Source organism: Chelonia mydas, chromosome 10 (genome assembly GCF_015237465.2).
Source record: "Chelonia mydas isolate rCheMyd1 chromosome 10, rCheMyd1.pri.v2, whole genome shotgun sequence".
NCBI classification, from domain to species: Eukaryota; Metazoa; Chordata; order Testudines; family Cheloniidae; genus Chelonia; species Chelonia mydas.
The window spans coordinates 63,584,781-63,607,702 of NC_051250.2; the positions used below are offsets into that span (position 1 = coordinate 63,584,781).

The window sequence follows — 22,922 nt, forward strand, 5'->3', positions numbered from 1 at the left end:
CAGTATATTTCCATCTATCAACTACAATGCTGTCCAATCAAGTTTTTCCACTGTATTTTCAGTGCCATGAATTGTTTTCTTTTGGGTATTACATTCTCACATATCAATAGAATATTCTTTTCTTGCTAAAGTGTTAGCTTGTACCACTTCATAGACAAACACTGGCACCTTCACATTATGCATGTCATATAATTTGCAGTTGATTTCAATACTGGATTATCCCTTTGTAATCAGCCTTGGATTATTTGACAATAGCTGTCATGTGGAGGGGAGGAGGAGGGAAGAATGGAATACTTTATGCATGCCAAAGGGGCTTTAGGAGACACGACTTTTGAAAGGAAATGCACGTTTTCCAAATAATGATTTAACATCTGATTTTGCATGTTTTGGCTATTAGTTACTGATTGACAGGATTATTTAGGTCAGGTCATTGGAAATGTTCTAACTTGCCCTTTGGGAGCTACATTTTAAAGAATTCCATTGCTGAATTGAATTGCTGAATAATTCTGTATTTCTCTTCTGTCTGCCTCCGTAGGAAGACTGAATAAACTACAGATGCATATATTCAGTAATGAATCACCTATACATGCAGTATATCCCACACTATACAGGAATGCATGAAGCATAAACATTCAGTCTAGTGTACTGAAGAACTAGTATTAGCAAGAACACAAAGTCACAGAATAAACTAAAAAAACCCACTGTTTTATTGTGACGTTGAACCCTTGTTGATATGAATGATTATGGGTACTCTTGACATGTATTACATAATGTCATGGTGTAGGATGGCACTGATTATCATCTGACTTCTGAGAATGTTTAATGGTCCCTACTGACCTCAGTGCATTTTGGTAAGTCACAGAAATTTCATCATCAGGTTTGTGTATACAGTTAACAAGTAGTTGGTCTTTATAAGCACCATTACAAACCCTCACATTAAGGGTATTATTAATCTAGTTTACAAATGCTTCATTGATAAAAATAGCATGATTACAGTATACACACACTTAATTTACATGTACTGTATTATAGGCATAACTGAGATAAACTACTGAGCTAACTTTGGTTGATTGAAGTATGTAGACTGAATAATTGCAATTTTGGCTTCTAAGTTGTGTAAATATTACAGTGCATTTATAAATCTAGATTGAAAATTTATGAGCACCAAATGGATATCATAAATGGCTGACCTAGTAAGTTGTAGTTGGAGAAGCAAAGTTTAAGAATTACAAAAATAGAGAAGTCCATCAGTTGAAAGCACGTTCTTGTACCTCTGCTGAAATGATGTGTCTCAGCATCAGTGGCCAACCTCCAATGATAAAAGTCCCAGTTTTCAAGATTCAACATATCAAGGTAGCTCAGCTACACTTTAAGAAGCCTGAGAAAGTGGTTGTTTTGAGCTAGGGTATTCATCCTGTACCTTGCTTATGTAATAATATAATAGTGCTCATTCATACAAATGTACTCATGAAAGATTGTACCTATGATATGGAGAATCTGATTGGGAGGAACATTCAGTCCTACCTATCTATCTTTGGTTTTAATTATTTGGTCTTTGGTTGATGAATTAATGAAGCAAAATCTGAATTTTCATTTTCAGGTTATCTCCCAGCTCACCACTGAGGTAGTCTTTGTCATGTTTGTCTTCAAGCTGGTTAAGTTCCTTCTTTTTATAGAGAGGAATACTACTGATTTGTAATGAGTAGGTTCCAGGTATTGGCTTCTTCTTTGTGAAATGAAGGTAGCTTATCCCTTCCTTCTGATTGATTCTAAAGAAACCATCTTCGTTTCCAGAGTCAATTAAATATCGGTTGTGATTTGTCAGTGTTGAGAGAGCGGGAAGAAGTTCCAGGATGCGATCTTTGTTATTAAGCCCAGAGATGTTGAAGGAAAAGACGGCTGTTTTTTCACTATCCCAACTGGCAAGACTGACTTCTGGTTCCATCTCAGGTTGATCCTGCACAAGAACACTAATGTTAGTCTCTGCTTTGCCACAGAACAGTTTCATCCATTTATAAACATTTCTTTCCAACTTAAGAGGCCATCTAATAAAAAAGTTGAAAAGAAAACTATATTGTTGCCTGTCTTAAACGCCAGGCAACCCCACTTGCTCCAACTGAGTTGCAGAGGGTCTAGGTCAGAGCAGGATTTGAACCTTGAACTGAGCAGTTAGTCCTGTGTATGAAGGCAAAAGAAAAGAAAGTCTTAGTTACTTGCAATTAGCATTCTCTGTATGGGTCATCTCAGGCATGCACTGAAAGACGCTGCACGCTGCACATGGCTCTCAGAGCCTTTGAGATGATGCATTTCAGAGTTCAGACCCTTTACTCACCCTCCACACACCTGTGTCGCACTTCCCAGTCTGTCCAAAACAGTAGTGAAGTGAAGCTAACAATGAGCTGTGTGAGGTAATGTGGTTTGTGGAGCAGGCAAGTCATTTACATGCGTGTGACTTAGTTTTCTTCTTTACCAGCTTTCCTCTACCTAGGCACTCTATTGGAACAGGCTTCCAACAGCTTCTGTGCTACAGACTAAGGGAGCTGGAGATGAAGTGGGTGTCAGCTCTTGCCTCTCAGGACACATCTACACTGAAGCCGGAGTTGTATTTTCTTGCTTGAATAGATTGCACTGACTTTGATCGAGCTAGAGCGCTAAAAATAGCAGCGTAGCTGCTGTCGTTAGTGGCAAGAAGTATTAGGTGCCCTGAATACAACCGAGGGTCTTAGGACAGGATTATATTCAGGGTGGCTAATGTCTCCCACCACCTGCACTGTGGCATCTACGCTGCTATTTTTAGCACACTTGCGCTATCAAAGCTAGCATGTGTACATCTACCCTGTGTGGGGGACATTACACCTGCAGTGCCAGTGCAGATATAGCTGAAGTCAAGGTGATTGAGCTCATATAAGACATGAGCTAAACTCCACTGAGATGCGTTATTAGCAACATTTCTATAAGGCAGAGTTTCAAGGAACATAAAAGAATGTCAGCTGGAACGATATTAACTTGGAAACTTCCTGCAGCAGGCAAGGGTATGCCAGTGTAATTCTTCAGCCACAGGGACAAATTGGCCTTCATCAGCTAGCAATCATGCTAAGCTTTGAAACCCTGATGATTTTTAGGGAACAGTTATCAAACCCGTGGCATTCCAGCTTGCTTCACAGTCAACACAGCTTCTTCTTCAAGTATATTTATTGTGCTTTATTAAATCATTGATCTTGCAAGATTATACACTTTGCACCAATTTCAAGGGGCCCAGAGAAGTGCACCCAAAAAACCTTTGTGTGGGCAAAACCCCCCTACTTTTGCACATGTGGATCATGTACCTGTGTACACAACTTGGCTTGCACACACAAACTTGAGTTATTTTACATGTGTGAAGGGTGTCCCTGATACCCCGTGTTAGCACATGAAAAGAAGAGATATCTGCACATGCAAATATATATACGCTGAAAACATGCAGGACGCTTAGCTCGGTAAATGTGCATGTGGTACAGGGACATTTTAGGAGGCCCTTTAAAGTTTTCTGGGTTTCACTCATCACGATGCACAACATAAAACGAAGAGGGCAGGGAATGAATTAAATGCCCTTGGATCTGGTGCCATTTCTAATGTAAATTAATTAAAATTTCTCAAAAAGAAGAATATGAATTTTATAGTATACATTATTGAAGGAAGTTCTCTGGCCTGTGCTATACAAGAGTTCAGACCAGACAATCACAATGGCCCCTTCTGGCCTTACAAACTATCAAAGGAGCCAAATCCTGCAGCCCTCAGTTAGACAAATCTCCCACCAAGGTGAGTGAGAATTCTGCCTGAGTCAGAGTGCAGACTTTAGTTAATGGACATGCAAAGTTGAACCTGCCACTAGGACTTCTTGTGCACAGGCACTGTACGGTGCTGGAAACAGGAGGAGTCTAACATTTTTCTGCCAGGCAAGTTAAGAACAGAACAGGGTTATGACCGTTTGAACACCGAAGTTACTTGCTTTTGTCAATTCAAAACAAACCATAAGGATGAGGCTGATGCAGTGTTTATTTTCCTTTGAATCGATTTTCAGGAATGTTTACTAAAAATGAAAAGAAAACAATCTCCTATTGGAGGGAGTGAAAGGCGACTTGTAAATAGGTGCAGCTAGTTGCATGACACCCTGTTTTTCATGTAAATACAGGTTGTTACGTCATCTATTAACAACATTATTTGGTGCAAGAGGAGGAGGGGGAGTTGGCTGAGCAACACAGCAGATTGTAGTAATTTAAATTTCACAGTCACCCCAACCTAAAGATGTACATTAAATCTACTGGTCACTCCAGTGATCTTCCAACAATTATGTTCTGAATTCAGCTTCCAGCTCGGCTATCTGGGCCACACAGGGAGAACACTATTTGCCTGACTGTCTCTGACAGTCTTTGGTCCAAAGCCAGAGTTGTGTGTGACCAGAAGCACGTCCACATACCTCGTGAAAGGCTGCAGTGACCGGATGTACAGGAATCCCAGCAGTTTCTGTATTTAGCCTTTGGAACACAATATTTTCTTTGGAGAGAGTCCCACAGGCTCCATGCTCAACAGTCCCTTTCAGTGGGGGACTCACCCACTCCCAGAACTAAGCGTCCTTGTTTTGAGACCACAAGGTAACAAAAGTGTTCTACACTCATGCTGTCCTTTGACATCGAGAACTGTTCTCCCTCTTGAGCTCACCCCTTGCTGGAGAGTTCGATGGGCATTTAGCTTTAGTGTTTGACAAGAAACAGGAAATGAGCAAGTGTGTTAGGATCTTCCAAAGATCCAAGGTCTGTATTTTGTAGGTTGCACATGAAGTTCTCCCTGATGACTGTGAGTATCTTCAGAAAGCCCCCCCAGACATGCAAAGTCCCAGAGCAACTCCTTGGGCCATGTTGAACTTACATGCCTGGTTGTAGTCTGAATTTTTCCCTCTAGATTCGTTCTTTGCACCCTAAGTCTCTAATTCTGGCTCTCAGGAAACAGCTCAAATCCCTCCCCAAGAAGGACAATTACCTCTGCTTCATTTGCAATGGTTTCATTAGTGCTTCTGCGCTTCCTTCCTCTCTTGGGATAACCGTTGATTTTACATTCATAGCACGCCTCGGGGGAGAGAGAGTTGTCATCTACTTCATCGCTGATGGGCAATTCTTGACCATGACCATGACCTTTACCCAGTCCCACTCCAGAAACACAGTGTCTGATGAATTAAGAAATGCAAATTAGTTCCATGAAATTAGTTCCACCCCTCAAGAAAAAACCCATACAACATTAAGAACTTGTATTGCTCTAAACACACACAAAAATAACGTAGCCAATTTAAGTGGCAAAATTCCTACTGAGGTCAATAGGCCAAATTCTCTTCTCAGTCACACTTTGGCTTCAGAGAAATTGGCCCAATGGGGCTTTGCCTAAAAAAGGCCTGCAATGTTTGGCCCTATGTAAACACTTAATGATTCATAAACACAGGCCCTGATTTTCAAAAGTAGCTAGTGATTTTGGGTGCCCAAACCGAGACACCTTGATGGGGGATATTCAGGAAGCACTGAGCCTCTTGTCTTAAATGCCTCAAGTTGGGCAACCAAAAATCATTAGTCACTTTTGAAAATGGTGGATGGGACAAAGATCCTGGCCTACAAAGTGCTTGAGCTGAGATTCTTCACACACCTAAAAGTCCCAATGAAGCTAATGGAAGTTTAGGCACCCAAAGACTACAGACCAAGGTCTGTATTTTGTAGGTTGCACATGAAGTTCTAATGAGCATTATTCTCTTATTTTTCATGCCAGCACAGACATATACAGAAAATAATTCCCTTGGAACTTCGATGCCATTCAATGAGAAACTCAGGACCACTCCAATATAATAAGGATATTTCATTCTAATGTCATCAATAAAGACTGGGATAACAGTGATTGTCTTTAGAGCCACACAACTCCCCTTTTCTTAGAGAGGAGCTCTATGCTGCACAGGAATCAAGTTCATACTGAGGGGGGAAAACCTCCCTAGTGCACAGCTCAGGTACGTGGGGTAGGTGCTAGAGTTCTTTGTAGTAGGACAAAAGGAAGGGAGGAATCTTCCCTCCCAACAGGAGTGTCTCAGCAGACACTACTCCAGCTTGTAGTATCCTTTGTGGCCCTGAGCCAACTTCCTTGGCAAGGCCTAGAGAATTCATCGTGCTACAGATCCATCATCCCCACCTTCACCTCTCCTATGGCCCTGCCTCATCTCCCTTGCAGAACTTGGCTCCAAGCATGGGAAGGAGTGTGAAACTCTTGTACGCCTTCCCCAAATCCTACTCCTTTCCCAGCAGCTCTGCTGCCATTGGTTTTGCAGCTCCAGAGGCAAGGGAGCAGATTTTGCCACCTAATGCCTATTAGTTTAAATATGAGAAGCCCTTACCCTTGTCCTATCCTGAAGTAACCAGGTGGGCATCCACAGACATAGCCACCATCAGTATTTGAACAACCATAACTGCATGGGGCTTGCGCAGAACTGCATTCATTGACATCTTGGCAGCCTCCACTAAATTGTTCATACTGAAATCCGGTAGGGCACATACATTTATAGCTTCCCAAAGTATTGTGACAAGATGCTCCTCCACAAACGTGTGCACTGAGGCATTCATTTTCATCTGGAAGGGAAGCACAGCAGATTAGAGACTGGCTTTTATCTTTAGGACTAATTCAGCCTATCCCTCCCCTCTGTAACTTTAGAAAGGCCTAACCTTGATAACTGAACAGATTCAAACATGCTGCCTCATCAGATGTCCAAATCCAAGAACAGGGCTCTGCCTCATCCCTGGTTGCTGCAGCAGGCCCTAGGAGACTACTGCAACCAGAGTAACACAGAGCAACCCTTGGGCTATTCTATACCATACCAGAAGCTGTTTCAGCTCTCAGCCAGCCCAGCTCAAGGGAGCAGAACAGTAGCTTAAGTGCCACCTTCTCCCCCGACCCCCCGCCCCACTTCTCAGCTATGCCAAGTGTAAACTTGATGAAGCTGAAGAGCTGGCCTGGTAACACCATATTTATTATATTGTAAAACATTAAGGGGAAAGAGTGAAGAAATAAAGCATGACAGTTTCTGTAACCACTGAATCTTCTTTTGATTCAAAAAGGAGATATAGATGAGGTACAGTTCCTTACAGAAGAAATGAGCAGGAAAAGCATAGTATTAAAGCACCCTTTGCAAGCATATGTAAATATTAAAGGTGAACAAAGTTTGGACCTGAACTTTCCCCCAGTTCAGTGGTATGGTGAGTTGGAGGTCAGGTTGGACTCATCTACAGTAAATATATGGCTTATTGTTCAGGATGTTTTCTCCAATATGGCAAATTGCAAGAGTGCCTTGAGATTTATTAATGCTACTGTTCTGTGACAAAGTTTAGCTATTTTTCTATATTTTAGAAGCAATCCCTTAAATTTCTTGCAATATTGAGTTATGGCTTGGCACAAAACAGAACTGCCTGGGCTAGAGAAGCAGTCACACACTGTACAAGGCATGGGAGGAACCAAAGCATTTTTTGGTGATTAACTAAATGTGTGTTGCAGCAACATCAGAAAGTCCCTGTACACTTCATGTAATAAGGTCAAAAAGACATAAATTGTTTGCAGAGCCAAGATTGCCAAATTACATGAAGGAAAGATCTTGCAAAAAGCCTATGACACAAATTCTTCCCCTGTGGTATGCCCAGGGCCCCAGCTTAATATCTAACCATACTTAAGACTTTCATATTCTTACATTCAGGAACCAGTAGAACCTAGAGCCTGACCTTGACTCCCTGAAGTCCATAGGAGTTTAGTCATTAACTAAAACGAGGACAGGTTTGGGTTCTATGTCACTAACTATGGCTCAAACCTACATACTTAATTGCTGCTGAACTCATGGTTATCTTGCCTACAGTATGGATGTAAATTTGGGCTAGAAGAAGGTTATAGCAACCACAGCAACTAGGGAAGTTGAACTCATTTTACCTAATTTTGAATCAACCTTTTTGATTTTTTGAATCAAAAGGGTTCTCAACCTTTTTCTTTCTAAGCCGCCCCCCCCGCATGATATAAAAACTCCACGGTCCGCCTGTGCCACAACCTTTTCTGTATATCCAGTAGACGAAAAGCCAGGGCTGGCATTAGGGGGGAGCAAGCAGGGTAACTGCCTGGGTCCCCACGCCACAGGGGGCCCGCAAAGCTAAGTTCTTTGAGCTTCAGCTTCACCCAGGGCAGTGGGGCTCAGGCTTCAGCCCCAGTGAGTCTAACAGCGGCCCTACTCTCCGGTTGATTTTGGCAGACCCTGAAACCAGCTCGCGGCCCCCCAGTGGGCCCCGGACCCCTGGCTGAGAACCACTGAACTAGAATTTAAGTATTGATTTCCATTTATAGGGGGATTGTGATGAGGAAAAGAGGAGAAAAATCCAGTGGAAAATGATATAGTAAATATACCCTATAGAGAGGATCCATTGGTATCAGCCCGGCTTATCAGGGGCTCACTCATTTCTAAGAAACATTGGTAGCATATGCTTCACTTTAGCTAGAAAAATGGGTTTCAACTGTGGAATCATCCTACAAAGACATGGGTTTCAGCTGCAAGCAATAATGATCCAAAATATAGTTTGAGAGAGTTCCTCCATCTTTGATTCAAGAGAGCTGGAAATTACAGTTTATTCTTTTCAGGTTGTTTTTAAAAGGGTGAATTAAATCCCAATTTAAATCAAATCTCCCGCTCCCCCCACATTTAATTAAATCTTTCCATAACCAAACCATTTTTGAATGAGCCTCAAATTCCCCTGCATGTAAAACACACCGAGCGCTGGAGCAGAAATGTCTAGACTCCCCATCCAGGGCTGTGTAATATGTCAGAAAGTTTGGTAAACATAATTAAAAGCAGAGACCTCCCTAGAGCAGCAGAACGATAATGAACAAAGGCATTTTTATATGCTCTTAAAAACAAACAGAGCCAAACAAAGAGTTATGAGGCCCTTAATTCTCAAAGATGGGGTCATCAAACATCTCTCTTTAGCCATCCATGCAAAACTGCAGCTTGTGTGGAACCTAATTAAATCAGACTGGAAATACATGCAATCCTAGCCAGCAGAAAAATAATGTGTCTATCGTTTGAATACGGCAGGTTCATGTTGCCCTGCTGCAGTATAATACAGAGCTGTTTCCTAGGACTTCTGAGACAAGTAGGGCCCAAATCTGTTTGCTGAAATCATATTGAAGATAACATTCTCCATGAGTAACCCCACTGATGTGGGTCACAGCAACCTGGGAAGTAACCAAATTTTAGATGGGGACCAAATGTTTCATTTTAATCTGCAGGTGAATTTATTTCCTAACACACTGAAGAACCAATAGCAGAAACAGTGTTGGGTAGGTGCTCCTTGCGAATTTTACCCCTAAGGTCTGGGGAAGTATCTTTGGGCAGATACAGTCAAATCTGGCTGAATTTTGACAAATCATGTTTTAGATTTGTAATGTGGGCAAACCTCCACAAAGCATTAGGAGAACCTATCATTCACGCATGTGATCTCAGTAGATTTTAAAGCTAGTTCTCAGACACAACAGTCCAGTTGTAGGACTGTAGCTAAAAGAGGGAGATGCAGATGCAGCAGGATTGTTCTGGAATATTAGATGCTTGCAAAGTGTTGTGCTAGATGTTTAATCTTACAGGTCTATTACAATCCAAATACAGCGTTTGATTCTGCCATTTGTTATGTGTCGACAACTCTCAATTAGAGTCCTGTCTGAGTAATGACTGAGAGACCGGTGAGTAAGGTTTTCTGCATTTGGGCCATGTCTGAGTCAACAAAGTACTTATGCATATGAGTAGTAGTTCTCTTGAAGTCAATGGGACTACTCACTAGCGCACACTTAGCTCTGACTAAAGTGCTTTGCTGAAGCAGGGCTTTGGCCATTGGACTTCAATGGGAGTTGAGAGTGCTCAGAATGTCACGAGAGGGCCTCAGTATCGTATCAGGTTTGCCTTCTGCTGCACAGAGTTTTATGAAATACATGGCTAAACAAAATACAGAAACAACCCTCCCCCCTCCATCTTGTTGCTAACACAATTATGGTGTATTTTATTTTGTTAACAAAGACAGTGACTTGCCAACACATTGGTTCCACTGGTAATGCTGGAGATATCCGTGTGGACAGCTACACCTGTATCCTCCAATTATATTCTGGCAACCATGCTGGCACCGGTGGTTTCCATCACATTCATCAACATCTAAAAGGGTGACACACAGTCGAAATGTCAGGAATTCTCTCTTCTCAACGGAGATATTAACCACGTATTTTCCGTGGTTTCTAAAAAAGGTTTTTTTCTTTTCTTTTTAATCCTACTGTCCTCCAAAATCAGTGTCATGTGATCAGTGAGGAGAATTTGTGAAAGGTGGGCAAATATGAGCGGCAATATAAAACTGTAAGATAGAGGAATATCAGAAGAGGAGTAAGCTAACTTCAGTGGTTTCTTGTGTTAGTTCCCTCGTCATCTGGGAATTATTTTATGACACAAAATGTGATCATCTTTTTAAAAAATACTTTTAAAATTGAAAGCAGTGTATCCTAGAAACAGTGGCCTGCGAAATATTTTGCTCAGAATTTAAGCAGTATACATTAAGTACTGTTGCATTCCTTAAGAATGGAGCGTTTATGACTGAATAGAAGCACTGGCAGACAAAAAGATCTAAATGAAGGCCATTTAAAAAAGAATATAATGTGCATTTTAAACCTGTATTGTAAGATTAAATAAAATTTGTCATAAAAAAGGACTGGTTTTTATTAAACATTTCAGGTTCTATCTTTCTGAATCTTTTTCTTCGCAAATTCTATTAACCTTCATTACTCAGGCATCAATCACTCTTCTACTTCACACATGCAAGAAGTGAATTACACGCTGAAATTGACTTTGCACAGTGCTCCTTTGTGCTTCATAGTGTAATCCTTCTTCTAAACTAGACAGAAAGAGCCAAATTCAGAGCTGGTTTAAGTTAATGGCATTGCATGCACTTGCTTATTCCAGCTTTGAATTGGCCCCTGGATGCAAATGACTTCAAATAACTCGGTACAGCTCCTACTTACTTCAGTGAAAGTGAAACTGCATAGCTGAGAGCAATGCGTGTGAGTATTTCCTTGCGTACTCACATCAAATGCATGCTTACTGTTCCCTTCTTCTATGGGGCATGTATACGAGGCCAAATTCATTTCTGGCGCATCCACTGAATTCAGTGAACTTGTGTTTGCTTTCACCAGGGCTCAATAGGATCCACACAGTAGAATTCCCTTCCACACTCGCAGACAGAGCCATCAGAAAATCTAGGTGTCCAGGATTCTCACCTCATTGTCTGTGTTTTGCTTTCTGGATATCTTATTATTTGAATGTATATCAAAGCTGATCTACAAATAGCAACAACTCCCACGGGAAGGGAAGGGGTTCACATATTCTGGGGCAAAATTCAACAGGAAGCCACCAAGCAATGTTGGAACAAAGGTGCTTGGCTCAGCACAGAGGGAAAATCACCGTCTCCTTATGCATTTGGGGAGAAGTGAAGGGAAATCCAAGAGGAACCCTCTTATTCCCAAAATTCCCAGTGGGGCAGCAGAAGTCTGTGTGCTGTTGTCTTTGAGTTTATGATGCCAGATGCCCCAGGCTCATCCTGTTGGGACAACAGAAGACCAGAGGGCTCAAGCTGTCTGTACTATTTACTGTGCCTACCTTCACAGCTGAGTCCAGTCTGGTCAAGGGAGAAGCCACGCTGACATTCACACGTGAAGCTTCCTGGTGTGTTCTGGCAAATACCCCTCGCCCCACACAGATTGATTTCAGAGGCACATTCATTATTATCTAAAGGTAAAACAGATGAAAGTATTACTACTGTTCTGCAAGGTAATTACTCATCTTGAAGATGATCATTCAAGGATGTTAATAGTATAAGAGTGCATGAAAAGCAGAGAAGAAACATAAGTGACACAAGACATTGACATGACTGACACTGCGCTCCTTTCCATCCTGTACCTTGCACCAAAGAAATGGGAAAGAGAAATCCCTACTTTTCCACTTGACAACACTAGCAGGAGATACAATAAGAAGGGAACTGCTCTCAAACCTTCATGCTGGATCCTGACTGATATTCTGCTCTCCTTGTGTACACAGCATGGGCACTGGTGCCGTGGGAGTGCAGAATACTGGAATCAAGATCCAGATTGCAGAACCGAAAAGGAGAGATTCTATTTTACATTGAAACTGTTCTAATATGGATGTATACATAGATCAAGTCATTCAAATGTAAACATTTAGGGCCAACTTATTAAAGATACCTTAACATGGCACCCAACTACAGGCACAACATTGAAACTGCTGATAACTAGTGAAGAAAGGGCCAGAAACATGCACAGTGCTATCAGTGGACAGTCCTTGCACTTGGGGAACTCAAAGACTTGAGTGCAGGAAACAAGGGAAAGGGGGAGGGAGGGAGGAAGGGCCTTTTTTCCACCTCTGCCCCCCACTCTTTCATCCAGTGCAATCCTCCTCTGTCCCTAGGTCTCTAACTACCTGATTTGCTAGTGCATTCATATAGACACCAACACACTCTCATTTACACCAACAACTAATTGCAGTTGCAAAATATAGAGGCTGTTTAAAGAAAATATGGCTCTGTGCACAAACATATCAGTTTCTTCTACAGTAAATAATTGGTACTAGCAGACACAGCAAAGAAAATTTGTTTGCACAATAAACTTATTAGGCCAAATTCCATCCTTTGTGGTTCCCCCAGTGTAAGTGGGAGCAGAATTTGGTCCAGTATTTCAGCATAAACAGCCTCCATTTCTGCACCTCATTTCTTCTGGGAGATGAAGTCACCATTCTGTTACAACACCGTCAGGAATGAGATGCAATAAGAATCCTCAAATGGAAGTTTCCACTTCATGAAGAGCAACGTCTAATGTCACTTACCAATACACGCTGTATGATGCTGAGTGAAACCAGGAGGACACTTACAAGTGAAGCCCCCTATGGTGTTGACACACAGGAACTGGCAGTTATGCTGTTTTGTTGCACATTCATCGAGATCTGAAAGAGTAAGCCAACATTCCTTCCATTTTCAGTCCCTACCAAGGTGCTGACATTTCAATGTCGACACTGAGAGAAGTGGCTGCAAGTTAGCGGTTCAACGTACAAATATTTTGTAGAAGAGTAAAACGTAAAAGTACATTGCACAGGCCTGGCCCAGTACTCTAGCAGAGTAGAACGTGCTACCAGTCAGAGGACCTTGCCTGATGTCAGCTAGTGGGACAGGAGAGCTTCAGGCAAGTAACATTACATTTTGATTGATTTATGTAATGCCCTTAATATCAAAGGGCTGAGTAAAGCCCCTGTAGGTTACAACAGCAATTCCAAACTTGGCATAGGAAATGCCATTTTACTTTGTCATTATTGTTTAAATAGTTCCTTTGGGATCACAGCCCACTTCAGCAGAATACAGTTTATAGCCTGCTGGAGCTCCTTTGGAAGACAATTGACTTCAGTGGTAGCAGACACATATTTTGTAGTAGTATCTATCAGACAAATGATAACGATGGCTCTGATGCTGGAGTGGGTTTCCTTAGTGCAGGCTGTGATGGGGAGGCAGAGTCCTTTTTAATAGAGTAGGACTACATGTGAAGGGAGCTAGAAGCCATTGAAGGATTGGAGATCTGACCTAAAAATGCTTTTACAGATTGAAATAATGCGGGCCAGAAGACAGCATATTGTATAAATTACAGAAATTATGCACCAAATTTTCAAATGGTAGAGTCCCATTTGCATGTATATTAAAATACATATGCAAAGGTGCTTCCACCGTATTGTGCACCTTTACCACAAATACTCACAAACTGGATATTGCAGATGCGAACAGGAATTTAAGTGCACAGCTACCTAGTTGCCTATGCAGTTGCAGTAAATGTATGTGCACTTGCGGATGTGCAATTGTACAAGCTCCTCTTTGCATGTGGCGCTCCACCTCTCAGCATTGAAAAAATTGGTTCTCTAGGATGAATACATGTTAGCATGCAGCCATAAAGCCATCAACGAAAGGAGAGCAAAATGGAAGTTACTGGCGATAGAGAAAATGTCATCATTTTAAGATGAAATTTGAAAAGAGATGGAAATTGGATAAGATGTAGAGCTACAGAGACACTCTTCCAGATGACAAAGCCTGCGGAAGAGAGGTCTCTCCGACCAATGGTTTTGTCGAAAGAGACAAAGAAGAGGCAGAAGCAGTGGAGAGGAAGAGAGACAGAGAATATCCCTGAACTGGATCTGCATGGGGGCACCAGTGAGGCTGTTTGAAAAATGAGGTTTATTGGTAGTTCCTCTTGGGACTTGTGAGAAAGTGGGCAGCAACAGTGGAGAGCTTGATTGTAGGACACTGGGACCTGAAAAAGCCATGGAGCCGGGAGTTGCTTTAGACAAGAGGAGGAGAAATGAAGGCACAGATGAGGGTTTCAGAATTGGTGGAGTCAAAGCAGTTATATGCTTAGGCAATATAGACTCATAGACTTTAAGGCCAGAAAGGACAATCATGATCATCTAGTCTGACCTCCTGCACATCGCTGGTCACAGAACTTCACCCACCCACTCCTGTAGTAGGCCCTTAACCTCTAAATTATTGCCTCTTCCTGTCAAAAGGCAGTTTTGTAGACAGGAGAGGTGTGGCAAGAAAGGTGAGGGTCGAGCATGATGCCAAGGTTACTGGGAGATGGGAGTCAAGGAAGGAAATGGAGGAAACAGAGTATTCTCCTCTCCTTCATTTTCCTCTCTCATCCAGTGCTGCAGGAATGGTTAGTTAAAACACTGCTGATGCTTGACAACGTATTGCAAACATTCAGTCTGAGCTACTATAACTGGCATTAATTAAAATGAAATTATTATTGCAAGGCATGGCTTGAATCAACATGCTTAAAATCAGAAGAAAAATTATTTATACCAGGGAGCAAATATTGAGAAAGAAAAGTCTTAAAAAATATTCACTGCTATAGTTACTGTGACTAGAATATTTCAACTGTCTCCAATATTTTTGGGCTCGCCTCTGCTCTCACATTTACTCCAGTTTTAGACAGCAGAGTTCAGTGGAGCTACTCCTGATTTACACCAGAGTCAGTGAGATCAGAGTCAGACCCTTGGCACGTATGTTGGTAGCTATTTGTCTGTGAAATGTATCTTTGGGTAGATACAGTAAAATCTGTGAAACGTAGAGTTCCTCCATTCAAGTTTTCACCTTTACAGCTTCTCCCATCCTCTTGTAAGATGTACCCTTTTGGACATGAACACTGGTAACTCCCTTCTGTGTTCTTGCAGATGAAATTGCAAGGCTTAGGGGACTGGTTACATTCATTCAGATCTAAAATGAGAAAAAACAGACTCTTTTTGGCACTATCAACCAAGATTTGTAATGAAGAGTTAAAAATATTCAGGAGATTATTTCGCACAAAAATATTCCCCCAAAGCCTGGTAACAAGTGATGTTTTGTTTTCCTGTGATGAAAGGAAACCCTCATTTCTTATTCCTGTAAATTTCCATTCAAGTTCGTCTCTTTAGTAATGTACTGGCAGGTGTAAAATAATGGAAAACCTACCGATGCAAAGGGTGCCCGTTATATCTGGAGTATAGCCAGGTTTACATATGCAGCGATATGATCCTCTCTCATTGATGCACTCTCCATTCCGGCAGACATCGTGAATAACCTTGCACTCATCAATATCTGCAATGCAATAAATATAAATTCAGAGAGAAGACAAATATCTTTAATCAAACCAAACAGGTAATTACACCAAACACAAATGCCAGGTTTCAAGTGTCCTCCATTAGGCACAGACAAAAAGCTCAGATCTGAGTGTGCAAACATCCACGGACACATAGGTGCTGGAACTAAGGGTGCTGCCACACACCCCCGGCTTGAAGTGGTTTCCATTATATACAGGATTTACAGTTTGGTTCAACGGCTCTCAGCACCCCCACTATAAAAACTGTTCCAGCACCATTGCACGTTCATGTGCCAGACTACCTGATGTCTGCATACAAATGTACGTCCTGCCAGCGAATGATCTGGGGAGCCTGCTGAAATTTGGGATTTAGTTGGTGCCTAACCACCTGAGTTGGCTGCTCAAACACCTTTTTGCCTATGCACGAAGGTCCTCAGCAAATTCTGCATTCTCACCGTTGGAAAGTTTGCAGAAAATTTGGACCTAAATGTCTATGCGTTAAAATAAAGGATTTCTGAGTGCTCAAAAATGCAGCAAATGGAGTTTATACTTTATCTCTTGATTTCATAGTCGCTAATGTGGTTTTTTGATTGCAGATTTCCCCTTAAACTTTTACAGACAGAAGTACCTGCTCCATTGGTCATGTATCCTCGGCCATGGGGGCAAAGCTTTTTAAAGGCCACGGTGCCTGGGAAGGGGCAGATCTCACAGTTTGGCCCCCAGCCACGCCCGCCATCGCAGCAGCACTCAGACTTTGTGACAGAGTTCCTATTGCTTGATCCAATCTGACACAGACTTTGTAACACTTCAGTGAAGCAGTAGCCCTCTCTGTTGTCTGAAAGACAAATTATGTTGCAAGTAGAGTACTCGTGGCAATGACTGTAGGGGGGTCATGACATATTAGAAATTTAGTCAGAAATATCAAAGAAAGGGAAGCATACTTAACCCTGGGACTGTGGAAGTGAGAATGAAAGTCTGGCAGCAGCAAGAAAGAGAACATGATGTCTGAGGGAAACAAAGGAGACAAGAAATTTAGTAAGAGGGTAGGAGTGAAGTCACAGTGTGCCTAGAAAAGTTGCACTTCTGTTTGAACCCAGAGAAAAGAAGAAGAAGGGCTGACTGAAAATAGAACGATCATAGACAAAAGGACAGAGTAACTCCCTGCTGATTGATACTAATCAACAGGAGGCTTTCATAATAAGCCAGTGCACTCTAACCAACTGATACAAGAGTACAATTAGCAAAGGAAGAATTTAGTGCCAGGATGGTGCCTAGTGACAGAGGGCTCCACCCTACAGACACTTAGGTAATCCCACTGAGTTCAAACTCTTGAGTAGTTCTGCAAAAACAATAATATATTATTAGCCAGTGAAATAATCCCAACCTACTGCAAACTTCCGGTACCAAATGAGATGCTAGTTGGCTTTGCTAAAGCATTAACCTGGTGCTTACCAAGGCATTCATTCTGGGTGTCACTGGCAGTGAATCCTTCATTGCATTCACATCTATAGCTTCCTATTGTGTTGATACAACGTCCATTCTCACAGATCCCAGGTTTGGTTTGACATTCATTTTCATCTGTATTTTTTTAAAAAGATGTGACAAAAAATAAAATCCATAAACATGTTAGTCCAGGAGTCAAAAAAAAGTATGAAGTTTTGAACTTTGAATATATTCAGCCTGTGGACCCGATTCTCGACTGCCTGTGTCGTCATTAACCTCTGTGCAAAGAGAGTGTACAACGCGGCCTGATTCAAATTCTCCATTCACTAACAATAGTGGTAGCATTTTACACTTATCTTCCATATGTGGCCACATATGTAAGGCATTGGAGAAGTAGGCTCTCCACGACCCTTTACCTGCAATTATGGGCACAATTATACAGGTAGATCTCTCCTCCCCGAATTCCTAAACAATTAGTCAAGTCCAAAATTGCCAATTTTTCTCCAGAATCTGGCTCTATTATCTGAAATTCAGCTCAGCTCTACTGGGAAAACGATTATCTCACAGAAGTTTAACACCTCAGTTTCACTTACCTACACAGCCCTCACCATCCTGTCTGCGCTGATATCCTGGTCCACATATGCACATGTAAGTGCCAATCAAATTTTTACACTCCATTTGTTTTGAGTCACAATCATGAATTCCTTCTTCACATTCATCCTGATCTGAAAGAGTTCATATTACAGAATCATACATACTTACAGAGAGAGATTCTCATGGAAACTCATAATAATGAACTCTTCATTTTGAAAGTGAAATCACAAACAACTTCTTTCTGCTGTGCTAAATTAATAATCGAAAAATACTGGCCTGGAGGTAACTGATTTCACTTAAGGTGGGTAACCCTTTACATTGATACTATTACCCTTTTCATAGATTAATATATTTTAAGACCAATATAATCAACTAGTCTGACCTTCTCCATTATATGAGCAGGCCATAGACTTTCACCCAAAATTTTAAACTTCCCTAGGATGACCAAAGAGCAAGTGTGAAAAATCAGGAAGGGGGAGGAGGGTAATAGGTGCCTATAAAAGACAACCCCCCAAATATCGGGACTGTCCCTATAAAATTGGGACATCTGGGCACCCTAATCTTCCCCTCCAGGGCTCCCCAGGGATTTGTACCTGGGACTGTTAGCATTGAGAGAACTATACCCCAACTTGTCTGAAATTACAGTATCTTCTAACTATGAAACCTTACCTCTGCACATTCTCCTGTCTTCTCTAAGAACGTAGCCAGCTGGACACTTGCATTCATATGATCCGTAGGTGTTCACACATCGGAAGGCACACAGTAGAGAATTCTGAGCACACTCATTTACATCTGTATTCAGACAAACAACCATATGCAAAGTGAAACTTGCTTTTGCAAAAGACACCAGCTGAGAATGTATGTAGTTTAGTTTAGTTATAAATCAGAGATGCTAAATTGCTCAAGGTTAAATTTTACTGTCAGATCTGTGATTCAACTGACTGACTGTACACTTCTGCAGAGGACCAGGGCCACAGAAATCCCTGCTTGCCTAGATTTCCTTATGGGAGCAAGGCAGCAGAAATCACTGCCTGCAGCATCAATCTGGCAATTGGAGTAGTTGCCAGCTTTGTACTGCTAAAATACAATCAGTGTTAAATCAACACCTGCCCCCAGATCTTGTTTACTCTTACACGTGTTGTTGATTCTAGGCATTTTATTTTAGCTACCAACAAGACAACAGGCTCTTCTGTAGCCTGCATTTTACAAAATATTATCCTTATTGTGACCAACATCGCCTGAAACATATTTATTCATGTGCTGTGTAAACTGAACAAAACTACATTTAGTGTTTATGCATTTGATTTACCTCCCACTGAAGTCAATGGGAAACTTTCCACCAACTTCTGTGGGAGTTGGATGAGGCCCTAAGTGCTTATTAACAGTAGCGCAAGCCAATCCAGTGGTAGAATTATTCTCCGGTGCATTGCTGGAGAGAATTAGGTTATGCCAGAAGGTCTGAACTCTCACATCAAAGCCGCATGCATAGTGAATACAATCAGTAACTTTTCTGGAGAGGGTACTGAATGGAACTTGCTTATGTTACTCCCAACTGGGCAATCCATCAGCACGCACTAGCTCAGAAAGTGAAGAAGCTGCTCACTTACCTTTCCAGTTAGAAACAGGGTAACATGGTAAAAGGATTCACATTTGGATTGGGATTCCTGTATTTGAAGTGCTGATGAGGCTAAGGTCTGCCATAGATAGTTGGAGACATTGCACAAGAGTATCTCTAGTTTGCCTGCTTTGGCACCTCAAAATTTATCAATTGTTTCTGAAGTTACTGATGGTTTACCATAAAACTGAAACTGAAAGACCCGTGCATTTGAGAGTCTTACCTTCACATGTCATCATTGGTCCTGGCTCAAATCCCTCATCACAGGTACATTCAAAACCACCTATAACATTCCTACAAGTTCCATTTCCACATGGATTTCCAACAGAGCATTCATCAGTATCTGCAAGCAGTTAAAACAAGACATGAATGCATTTTACAGGAGGCTGAAGCTGCAAGCGTCTGACTCTGATCACGTGCAAGGATTCTGCATTATTCATGAGCATGAGAGTTTAAAAACAAGGAATCAGTAAGGGTCCTAAACTGGAGTCGCATTTATCACTACTACTCTTTATTGTTATACTTGGGCAATTAGGAGTCATTACAATGGAATACAACACTTTTACTTACCTACACATTGAGCTCCCTGAAGGATATAACCAAAAGGACATTCGCAGCGGAAGGATCCATCCGTGTTGATACACTGCCCAAATCTGCAGTTATCTGGGTCAAGGCACTCATCCACATCTTAGCCCAGAAACAAAAATGAAAGGGCTACAGTTAGTGAAATTAATTAAATGCCATTTTTTAGACTAATCTAGCATGACAAACATGAATTTAGGACTGAATATTCCACAACACACAATGAAAATATTTGAAAGGAGATTAGCTCACATGAGGGACAATAGGAACTTTCATGCCAAATATTCCAAGGGCGGCACATAAGTTGCAATGATCTTAAAGGTTGGATAAAGAACCTTCTTAAGAGGGGTCCCAGTGAGAGGAAGCATCATGACATAGTAGCTATCTCACTCTCCTGATACCAAAAGAGTTACCCACAAGATTTGGGCTAGAGTGTTGTTTGTCTACAGAGGGAATTAGACCCAAGAATGTATACAGGTGAATTGGGACTCTGTGGTTTTAGTACTAAGAGATTAAAACTATTTCTTACAGATGAGCTGGTTATAAATGTTGGTAAGAAGCGGAAATATGCAGCTTGGATCCCTTCTCTAGGTTTTTCAGATTTCTCCTGGTATGTCTGCTCATTATAATTTAAGACAGAGAACGGTCTCCTCAAGGTTAATTAATGGAGTGGGAGAGAAGTTCAAGTTTGAATTTTACATTTGTATAAATAATTCCACGCAAAGTGTCTGTACAAAACAAATCCAGGGCTTTTGAAAACATTTGCAGAGAATTGATTTTTAATTGGAAGGGAGGGTGCCTGATGGACAGGAAGTAGCCTGCTAGAGTTATGACCCTACGGTAATGTTCAGAACACCAATCACTTACCAAGCCGTGCATCCCCTGGTCCAATAAGTATGCCAATTCCAAATGGACAAATTTGACGAAATGCCTCTGTAAGTGAAATGCGTATGTTAAACCATGTAACAACAATTAATTACAGATAAATATATTATCAGTTTAACATATGGTGGGACGCAGCTTTCATTTATATATTACATTTAAGAGGGTGTGCGTGTGCACGCACACACACACGTATACATACACACTCAAATGTGGTACATAAAGTATATATACCTACACTCCTTTACATATAAAGTAACTGTATTCACTTCATTTTTATCAGGTACATATATAATCTGACAAACAATTAGCATTGTTTATTTTATCTTTATGGAAGACATTAAGTAAAAGATTTCTATTAAAAGCAGTAAAATGTCAACAACGGTATTCTTTTTTCTTGTAACTAAAATTTCTGAAGAAAATACAGCCTGATCTGATTGTAAACCAATTTGTTGAATCCTGTAGAGCCACAGGTTAATAGCTGCCTTTTATACATCAAGTATTGATTTCAGTACAGATAGACTGAGGTGCTGTTGTCTCAGTTCATCTTAGATTTACAATAGAATTAGTCTGATGTCAACAAACCACTCGAGCTCTTTTTGCAAGATATCAAATGGCAGAAGTCGTGCAAGATCAGGTTGCTGTCCACTCTTTGGTGTGGAGAGCATGTTCCCCCTTGTTTATATGAGTCAGTTAGCACACTCTGGACACTTGAAAAATAAATAAAATCATAAATTTCCACTACACTGAACCAAAAGGTAATGAGAATGGAAATGCTCACAAGATTTCCATCAAGTCAGATTCAGAAAATAGAACCCTTATGATTTTGAGTTAGACCAGGACAAAACCCCCACACAAGCTTTGGGGTTGAATCCAAAACCACCCCTCATCCCAGCCAGCCATTAAATTTGTGCAGGAAAGTGGAGTCTTGGATTTGAGATTAGATCAGACCCACCTTGAGATATTATTTATCTACTCTACACTCAGAATATAACATAGTTATAGTTGCAGATGTTTTGTCTCATGGCTTAATTTTAAAATATTACCTACATTTTGCTGAGATTGTATAAAATGAAATGAAACAAAACAGAACGGTGTACGATAGCATTAAAAATCAATCAAGTGCCAGACCAGCTGTTCCTCACAGAGAGTGAAATTCAGCCCCATGTAGAGTGTCAGCACAAGGGCTATGCATCACACAGGCGTTTAAAGTAGGGCTTAAAATGGGACATAAGTGATGCATAAGCCTTAGGCTGACCACCTGCTCAAGGGCACATTTCACACGGACTGCATCAGGGAATACAATACAATGTTTAAAAAATTCGGCATCCTCCATACTAAGGGAGTTTTCTAGGTTCAGAAATTTGTAAGCAATTTCTTTTTTAAAGATGGAAAAAAATAAAGAGCCTTGATCTTGTCATCTGAGAACAATTCAGACTGGGACAAATGTATGTGTAGGCACTTCAGGAAAACGCTCTGAAGCTCACCATGCTTTTATAATTCACTCTACCTTTTTGACTTGTACAAAGATAGACCAATTTAATCACCCACGCTTAGGGAAGAAGCCTTCAAGAAATAGCACAATAGGGAAACCTGATGTTTTGTTTCTTGGCTTCTGCTCAACATCTCCATGATTTGTTCATGACCTGAACTGCATTAACACATCATTGAAAATAGTAATACTGTTAATCGTGATTTGTCATTCTGAATTAATATACCTGTAACGTAATAGCACTGACACTGTGAATTCCCTAAGTGTCTATTCAGTAAAAAACTGTACACCAATACTTTAACTGAGCACAGCATGTGCTTCAGGGCTATCCTAAATCAGGGCTGCAATGAGTAATCAGTTTCACTGTTCCCCCTGTTATTTGAGTCTTTCATAGCTACAGGATGGAGAAAAACTTTTTAGCAATAAGAAAATGTGCCAAAGACAGGCAAGGAGGTTCAGAGAGGCAAGTGTAATACTTTTAGCTCTACAGTTTTTAAAAAAACTGACTAGATTTCAAGCTTATGGTGGCCCTTCCTAGATTTCATTTTGTTTAGATGAAATTCCCTTGTA

The 22,922-nt window shown here is 41.1% G+C and overlaps 1 protein-coding gene across 6 annotated transcripts in view; it reads right to left on the minus strand.

The window, feature by feature from the left end:
* Window positions 1–684: 684 nt before the first annotated feature.
* The window catches only part of FBN1 (fibrillin 1), a 216,199-nt gene continuing 193,961 nt past the window's right edge, over window positions 685–22,922 (minus strand). For all 6 annotated transcript variants that reach the window (XM_043524453.1, XM_037910538.2, XM_037910540.2 and 3 more), the window contains 15 exons: window positions 20,846–20,911; window positions 19,967–20,083; window positions 19,620–19,739; window positions 18,451–18,573; window positions 17,781–17,912; window positions 17,197–17,322; window positions 16,373–16,579; window positions 15,618–15,743; window positions 15,261–15,383; window positions 12,956–13,072; window positions 11,717–11,845; window positions 10,109–10,228; window positions 6,401–6,632; window positions 5,017–5,200; window positions 685–1,957 (listed from right to left, as the gene is read on the minus strand). In XM_043524453.1, coding sequence (XP_043380388.1) covers window positions 1,568–1,957; window positions 5,017–5,200; window positions 6,401–6,632; window positions 10,109–10,228; window positions 11,717–11,845; window positions 12,956–13,072; window positions 15,261–15,383; window positions 15,618–15,743; window positions 16,373–16,579; window positions 17,197–17,322; window positions 17,781–17,912; window positions 18,451–18,573; window positions 19,620–19,739; window positions 19,967–20,083; window positions 20,846–20,911 — 2,312 coding nt within the window. In that variant the 3' untranslated portion in view covers window positions 685–1,567. The remainder of the gene's footprint in view (window positions 1,958–5,016; window positions 5,201–6,400; window positions 6,633–10,108; window positions 10,229–11,716; window positions 11,846–12,955; window positions 13,073–15,260; window positions 15,384–15,617; window positions 15,744–16,372; window positions 16,580–17,196; window positions 17,323–17,780; window positions 17,913–18,450; window positions 18,574–19,619; window positions 19,740–19,966; window positions 20,084–20,845; window positions 20,912–22,922) is intronic.